The sequence below is a fragment of the Aythya fuligula genome, chromosome 1, assembly GCF_009819795.1.
Source record: "Aythya fuligula isolate bAytFul2 chromosome 1, bAytFul2.pri, whole genome shotgun sequence".
NCBI lineage: Eukaryota > Metazoa > Chordata > Aves > Anseriformes > Anatidae > Aythya > Aythya fuligula.
Window position 1 is genome coordinate 6,424,205 of NC_045559.1, and position 8,655 is coordinate 6,432,859.

The window sequence follows — 8,655 nt, forward strand, 5'->3', positions numbered from 1 at the left end:
CAAATATAGAAAATGTAGTGGAAATGTCAATATTTTAAAGTCCTCCCAGCCCTCCAACACCCCCAGTATACCCATTAATGAATGCCACCTTCCCACCCAGGTCTTCTAATACAAGAGTATCCAAGGAAGCCCCAGTGGTTTTATCACACATTGATAACCCCAGTCCGCTCTCAATCCCATACCTGCCACTTCGTTCAGGAGAATATATCTAGTGGGTTATGTGAAGCAAGGAAGTGGAGCATTCTCCTGACTGCATTAGCAATGTGCCAGCTAATCTTGGAGAAGACATTTCACTTCTTTTTTTCTTGCAGTCCTCAATTTCAAAGATTCAGGTCTGCAGTGTAGAAGAGCACAGTACAATGTATGTCTTCCAAATCTTTACATGAAAGAGGCAGAAGAACTGATGAGCTGTGTATTGTTAACACACATCAGTCTGTTCCTTGGTGGAACCACAGCATTTATTTGGTCCCTTCCACACGCACTGCATTTATTTATTCTTAATTTCCCACGTTTCTTTCTTTTTTTTTCACCCTTTTTATTCATCTCGGAGTCAACATTTTGGGGAAATCTGTTTTTTTTTTTGGCTGGAGAACAGAACGGGCGAGGACGGTGGGGGAAGGTGCGCAGGGTTTTACTCTGTCCCCTCACGCCTCAGGAGGGGACACTGCTCATCCCCTCCTGAGCAGCCCACAGCCTCCCAGCGGGGTGAAACCCCAAAGCAGGGCACATCTCCCTTTTCTGAGGCTCCGGGCGGACACATTCCAGTCAGACATTTCACTCCTTTTTCACCAACCAGCCCGGCCAAGCCAAGCCCAGCCCAGCGGGGTGGGGGGCGCTCGCCCCGAGCCGGGTCAAGCGGCTTCCCCGAGGGATAAGCAACCAGGGCCGGCTTCCCTCAAGCTGCCAGCCCTCCCTCAGCCCCCCGGGGCTGAGCTCCAGGCCGGGCAGGAGCCGGGCTAGGGGTCAGTAGCGAGCCGGGCAGCGAGATGGCGGCGGCCGCCAGGCTGTGGAGGCTGAGGCGGCGCCTGGCCGGGCCTGTGGCCGCAGCCCGCAGCAGCAGCAGCAGCGCGGCCCCGCCGGAGAAGCTCACCCTGAGGCGGCAGGCGGAGGGGGTCCGGTGAGCTGCGGAGAGACGGAATCGGGAGAAAATGGGGGGCTCTGAGAGCGGGTGGGTGGGAATTGGGGCGGCTCTGACAGCGGGGACTCGGGGGGGAAGGGTTAGGGGCTGTGGGCGCAGCGCAGAGCCTCACGGAGTTTCTGCGTGCACGCTTGGGGCGTGTGGGGTTCATCAGTCGTTTTGAAAATTTGCTCGTTTTCTGTTTGTTTGTTTGTTTGCCTTGTGCTAACCTTCTGTATTTAACGGCTTTTTTGCAGAAGCATTGTCCTGAACAACCCCAAGAAGCGAAACGCCCTGTCCCTCTCCATGCTGCAGGCTCTGAAGGAGGACCTGCTGCACGACGCCAAAAGCAAAGAGCTCCGCGTTATCGTCATTTCAGGTACTCCACAGAAGAGGAATGGCTGAGAGAATAAAAAGAAACAGGCTAATTTGGAGCTTAAAGCTCAGAATATCACTGAACTATAGAAAACGGGGCAGGAAGGAACTTGCAAGCTGGTTTCTTACAGCCTGCCAGAATATAAACAGTACCACATGTGAGCCTTCCCACTCAGACCTCGCTGCCCTTCTATATTCATTCTGCTTTCCGCTTTCATACACTTAATTCCTCATTCTTGAAGCCAGCCTTAATAATTGACTAGGTTCTATTATATTTCTGTTGATAATTAACACATCTAAGAAGAAACGCTGTTGAAACAGTATTCAAAATGTTAGTATTTCAGTCAGGTTGCCTGGTGTGTTTGCAGAGTTGATAAGCTTTCGTTTTCCTTTTGTAAAAGTAAGCAGCAAGTGAAATGATTGTTTTTAAAGCTACATATGAACAGTAGCTCAAACAATAAATTCAGGTCCTGATAGTCATTACGCTGAAGAACAAACACTCCTAGGTAATGGTTTTCGTGCAGAAGCAGGCTGAGCTTGCATAGCTTCTGTTGCCTTCAGTGGCAGGTACAGATTTGTAAATGTTTAATGTAAATGTAAATGTTTACAGGTAGTAAACAGGGTTCAAAGGGTTTCTTGTGCTCTGTTCTGCCTGCTCTAAGCCAGGATCAGACTTTGTTATTTTTGCCACTGATTTGTCAAAACTCTTTCTAAAACTCTTCAATGAAGAAGAGACCATAGTATTGATACTGCAGTCACCTGCAACCTGCAAGTGTAAAATTTTATCTCTCAGAGCCTCTCTTCCATTTAGATATTAACCTGTAGAGTTCTTAAAGATAATAAAAGTTGAGATGTTCTTAAGCCGTTTTTTTCCTCTGTCCTTTTAAGATAATCTTCCCCTGTTCTCCTTCCAAACATCTTGGAGAAATAGATTTACTAATTTTACTAATTTAGAAAGCTGGGATTTCCTGTACTGAGAGGAGAACATTGCTCATGTGTAAGTGTGCATGCACATGAGAGTGGAAATAAATTAACTTCACAGCAGTGACAAATATATGTATTCAGTATTTCAAACAGCAGTTACACATTTTGTAAGATGCTTCAGGTTACTTTTTGAGAATATGGTGCTCTGGGAGTTTGTGAGTACAGTTTGGTTGTTTTATTTTTCTTGCCTATTTGTTTTTCAGTTTAAAAATAAATTGCATGTTCCTGCTGATTTCCAATTCCATTGCTGAATGGAATGCAAAACAAGAAATCTCAGGAAACAGACTTGTCTTTGAGTCTTTAACACAGACTTTACAGTGGATTCTTCTTTAATGAGGCACAAATGCAGATCTGATTAAATTTCCAGATAATGTATCACTGATCCAGTGAGCTGATTGCTGGTGTGTGGTTATTGCTAGACAGACTGTTAACAATAAGCTGATTCATAAGAAGCAAATGCATAGCTGACGTGGTGGCTTCATAGCTGTAGATGGAAATGTTGCATCCATGCAAATATCTGAGGAGATCTGAAGGATTAAAAAGCTTCAGATTAGTTTATTTTTATGGCAGGTGTCTCCCGAGGAAGGAAAACTGTTGTAGAGTGTAGTGTGTAAGTAGAGGTTGTTTTGATCATAGCTGCCACTTGAGGAAAGCAAATCTAAAACTTACACCGCCAGAATCTTGCTCTTTTTCTACCCAAACCCTGGAGAAACTTTTTGGGATTCCTTAGATGAGTGTTAGCAGCGGAGGAACAGAGGCCATAACAGCAGAAAAACCTTCTCTAGCAGAAGAACCTCTTTTTCCATTGTTGCCTTAAACACCATAACTAAATTCTTGATGCTTATTTCATAAAAGTTAATCATTAGCGTACAATAAACAGGGAATAACAGTATTTGTTAGTCTGAGAGCAGAGCAGTCCATTGTCACTCCAGCTAACTAGTTTACACTGTACCAAAGAGCAGTTCAGTACTGTATCTCTTTTAAAGACTGGGCTGAGAGGTGTAAAGAGCCTTATTTTTAACTGAGTTAACTTGAAGTGGAAGTAAAACTGAGCCTTTAAAATATTTATTGGCATTAGTGTGGTTAAATCATTTATTGCAGCAATTTAAAGGTATTACAGAGCTCAGAAGGCAGTATTTAGGAACTGAGTGTAAAATTCCCTCTACTAATCTACTTCTTTTTTGATCATTGACACTTTTATACCTTTAAATGGGGTATTGATACACCACTTGGTTTCTCGATTAGTTCAGACTGACAGAATTTCATGATTTTTTTTTTTGCAGCTGAAGGCCCTGTGTTTTGTTCTGGCCACGATTTAAAGGAACTGACAAGTGAAGATGATGTGAAGCATCATTCCCAAGTATTTGCAATATGTGCAGAGGTAAGCAGTTCTTCATAAGTGCCACCCCCTTTTGCCTGGTTTTAAGAGCAAGCAGTGATACTGGTTTAAGTTAACACCTGATCCTGGTGAACTTCTGTTTTCCCTGGATTTCTCTATGTGCAAATAAAAATCCTAGAATGCCAGTGTGCATGCTTCCTACTGTTGATGGCCTGGTGCGTTCCTTATTTTATCCAGTTCTTCTTGCAGCTGAATATTTGGGCAATATCTTTCCCAGAAATCCAGGCATAACCAACTTCATAGCATTTGTGCTCAAAGGATCGTTCCTAGCATCTAGCTAATAACTCAAGACAGGCTTAAACATTGAGTAGACAATGTGAAAGTAAGATCTGAATACATCTCTGACTCTGGTTGCCCAGTCAGCAGACCATACAAGATCTCATTCTTATTGCAGAAGCACAGACCTGAAGGTTGGGATGTTAAAGTGGATCCTGGAACCTTTGGAGAAAATGGTCAAAAAGCCCTTTGATTTTAATGGCATTAGAATTTGACCCCCTGATCCTGCTGAGAGTGACCACAAAAAGTTTGAAACCTTTTGTTCTAGTTCCTCCAGAAGAAATAATGATCTCTATACACATTGTCAAGCTAACATTACTCATATGTAATGCTGTAAAAGCCATGGTTTGAAGGTTACTACTGAAGGCCCGTTGGTATAAGACATAGCAATCATCCTTGCAGCTCTGTCTGTATTTCATCTTGGTATGCTGTCCACAAAGAGGTAAGCACAAATATGACTGAATTACAAGTTAGCCTCTGCATCAGAAAGGAGTCAAGGTGAGACAAAGACTGAAATTCAAAACTGAATTTATGTAACTTCACCTAAGTGATGTAACATTTTCTTGACTTCATCTATTGGAGAAATTTAAGTAGAAAATTAAAATTTGTTATCTTGCTACACTGTGCTGATGTGACAATTTTTAAAATCTAGATGATGACAGTAATCAGTTAAATAGCATTTTCTATCTGCAAGTATTAAAATTAGGTTAGTTTGATGATCCCTACTGTATTTAAAGAGAACCTGACTTAGAAGAGCTAGACAAATTTGTCTTTCTTAACTTCACCTATCTAAAGTTGGATGTCCCACCTCTGAAAGAGTGAAAGCACAAGAGTGTTTACCCATCCTAAGTCTAACACAAACAGGAAAAATTAGCTACATAAACCTACATAATTGGCTACACAGCTGAGCAGTGACTGGAACAGCAGTGGTTTTGTGCATTAAAGCACTAAAGCAGGTTCTGCAGCGAGGACTTAAACTCCAGTCTATGGAAGTGGAAAGTGCACACCATGATACCAGGTCTGTGAAGCACGTGCAAGTTTTAGAACAGCCACGACGTAACTTCAGGGACTAACTGACCGCTTTCTCCTGGGCAGGTTATGACTTTAATCCAGAAGCTTCCAGTACCGGTGATTGCCCAAGTAAATGGCTTGGCTACAGCAGCAGGCTGTCAGCTAGTGGCAAGCTGCGACATTGCGGTGGCGAGTGAGAAATCTCAATTTGCTACTCCTGGAGTAAACATTGGATTGTTTTGCTCCACACCAGCTGTGGCCTTGGGCAGATCTCTTCCAAGAAAGGTAGGCTTCCTTTGCAGGCACTCTTTTTAATTTTGCAATTAGTAGGTTCCCCTTGCTAGGAGTTTTAGTTCCATTGCCTTAACTTCATCTTCCTGCAGTACAACATTCAAAATATTTCATTGCCAAAGACGTCTTCGTAACACTTTGGACTGGGGGAAAAGTAATAAAGGGATGACCTCTGCTTAGGGAAAGCAGCTTCCTACTGATCTGATTCCAATCAGCAGGAACTCGTATCAGCAGCACGCCAGCTCAGTGAGCCCTCTGCTTCCCAACAGACAGCTCTGTGCTTTAGACAGTGACGTCCTCCCCCTGATGAGAAACCCCTGCAAGTTCAGGATATCAACTCCACTGAGCTATCAATTCTGGCCAGGCAGTGACATTTCACTACCAGCATGATCCGCCTGCATTTAGATCAAGATGCTTTAAATAGCATCTAAAACCCTTCCGTACCTTTTTCCTGGTTTATTTCCTACTGATTGTTACTATACATTTCTCACTGCATAAGCAGTAGTATGACCTGTAAAGCCTCCAGAACTGAGAAAATGAATGTTAAGTTGTGATCCCGTTAGATTCATGTGGACAGGCTCTCCAAGCCCAGCAGGGTTCTCCTGAGATTTAAGGACAAGTCCAGTTGCTGGGTAAAACCTTCAAATTTAAATTTCCTATCTTGTATGACCATCAAGTTCAAATACAACTTGTGTGTTTTGTCGTTGTTTGGTTTTTAACTGTGCTATAGTGTACAGTTATAACTGTTTCTAAATTAGTATTTATGATTTTTACAATTACCATTTTAAATTTTGTGGAACATAATTTTCTCTGTGCCACTCTTCAAAGTAGCAGGTGTGTTCCCTACAGTGCTCAGGATCGCTGATTTTACCTTTTATCAAATGAAATGTTGCCACTGTTTGTAGCTACCAAAGCAAAGATACCAAAAGGATAATCAGCTCTTATGATTCTGGGTATCAGTCAATTGCATGAAGAGTCATGGAAAAAAAATCTTATTGAGAAATAACACGGAATGGTCAGTGAGCACTTGGGGGATATTTTAATTTGAAACCTCAAACACAAGATGCTGAGTGCAACAGGAGACTGAAGTAGATGGAGCTGTAAGAAGGACACATTTAAAAACACCCAGACCAAACTTAAACTCAGGTATTTTCAAAAACTGCACATTGACTTATTAGGTGTTAGTTTGTTTATTATTCCATGCTCAGCTTAAAATATGGAGTTCAGATATTTGACTTTGTGGACCATCCACATCTTTCTTGATTTCTACTGCAAACACCAGAGATTCTGGGCTTTTGGAGGCGAAAAAAGCTGCAGTCAATGGGCAGGTCTGAAAAAAGGCCAGCTCTAGACCCACTTTTCGTTGTAGAAACCTCTTAATATTTCCTTGGCTGTTTAAGAAGCCAGATTTAAATCTCAAATTTGCCAAAAGAGTAATTCATACTTGAATGAGGAGACTGAAATTCCCCAAACAGAAGCAGTACAGCAGTGGAATTGACTTAATGTGGTATCTTTTCTTGTTCAGGTGGCATTAGAGATGCTTTTCACGGGTGAACCTCTTTCTGCCCACGAAGCATTAATGCATGGCCTTGTCAGCAAGGTGGTACCAGAAGACAAGCTAGAAGAAGAGACCATGAGAATCTCTCGCAAGATATGCGAAAGCAGCAAATCCGTCCTGGCACTGGGGAAAGCCACTTTCTACAGACAGATGGCACAGGACCTTGATACTGCTTACAAAATAACCTCTCAGGTCATGGTAGACAATCTGACTTTGAGGGATGGGCAGGAAGGCATTGAAGCCTTTATTCAGAAACGGAAGCCTGTCTGGTCACATTCTCAGGATGAGAAGAAATGAATACTGTTTCTAAGCTAAGCTTAGCTGTGCTTCGTAATTCTTCACGCAGTTGCCTTTGGGAACTATATTTCTCTTCTTTCTGAAAGTTAAATTTCTTATCATACCTATGCCAAAGCCACAATAAATTATTTCTAAGTATATATATAATAAATTTTAAGAAAAATCAAACCAAATATTTATTTTTTTTTCAGCAATGAATCTTTTCTGTGGTTTCAGAAGGAACACAGTGCTACAAAAATCAGTTTGACATGTCCCAGATTATACATGGAATCACATGGACTGGGAGAGAACTCGGATCGCCCCGTTTAGTACCTGTCTCCCTGGTTCTGGTTGTTATTAATAGAGAATTAAAGGGTTTGGACACATTCCAGAGGTGATGGAGTACTTATATTCCAATGCAGTTCAGCGTGTTACAGGCAGAAGCCAGTAACACTAACCCATTCATTGTTATAAATACACCTGCCTATGAACTGTGTGTGTTATTAGTTTGTCTCCCTCAACAAATCCTGTTGTTTCACCATCAGTCCAAATTAGCACTTGCAAAATCTAGAGGATTTTGCTGTTGACTCCAGGGAGGCTAAGCCTGGCTTGAGGTGTTTGGTTTCCACAAAGGGCACGCTGCAAAAAGCACTCCCTACGGGCTTCAGCAGAGATTCACCTGGCAATGTTCTGACCCAGTCATAATCTTTAGGCTATGTGTCTTCAGTTTATCACAGAATCTTGTGCACGTAAGCCTGACTTTGTGCTTGGAGCTGGTCTTTACCAGCACTGGAAGAGGTCAGCCTTGGATTTAAGGTCTTGAAATCTTCCAACAACAGGGATTCAGCTCCTCTTCTGGGTAGTCTGTCCAACATTCCCGGTGGAAAAAAAAAAATCTTTAACTTTGAGGCTCCAGTCTGAGCCTCAAAGCATCACTTTTCAAACGTTGTCCCATTGCACTATGTGACATTACTAAGAAAACTTCAGCTCCAGCATCTCTGTATGCCTCTTCAAGCAGTCACAGGTTGCACTTAGATCACACTAGGCTCCTCTGTGCCAGACTAAACAAGTCCAGCTTCCTCAGCTCTCCTTGTAGGTCACGTTCTCTAGATAATTGACTCTCTGGTGGATGAGTTCCAGTTTCTCAACATCCCTTTTGCACTGGCTGTGCCAAAAGAGTACTATGGTCCAAATATGGCCTCACCGGTGCTGAGCAGAGGGGAATAAAATATTCCTTCCATCTGCTGGCCACTTTGAGCCAGTTGCTATTGCTCACCGTGCATTTTGTCTTATTTGTGATGAGAGTGCACTGCTGGCTCATACTCAGCTGGGCATCCACGATAAGCTGGGTTTCAGCAGGCTGCTGCT

The 8,655-nt window shown here is 42.6% G+C and overlaps 1 protein-coding gene across 1 annotated transcript; it reads left to right on the plus strand.

Annotated features, from left to right (window-relative positions):
* The first annotated feature begins 859 nt into the window (after window positions 1-859).
* On the plus strand, window positions 860-7,778 carry ECHDC3 (enoyl-CoA hydratase domain containing 3). The gene is made up of 5 exons (XM_032208184.1): window positions 860-1,117; window positions 1,375-1,496; window positions 3,760-3,857; window positions 5,247-5,447; window positions 6,979-7,778. The coding sequence occupies exons 1-5, from the start codon at window positions 987-989 to the stop codon at window positions 7,306-7,308; spliced, it is 882 nt and encodes a 293-aa protein (XP_032064075.1). The 5' UTR covers window positions 860-986; the 3' UTR covers window positions 7,309-7,778.
* The last annotated feature ends 877 nt before the right edge of the window (window positions 7,779-8,655 follow it).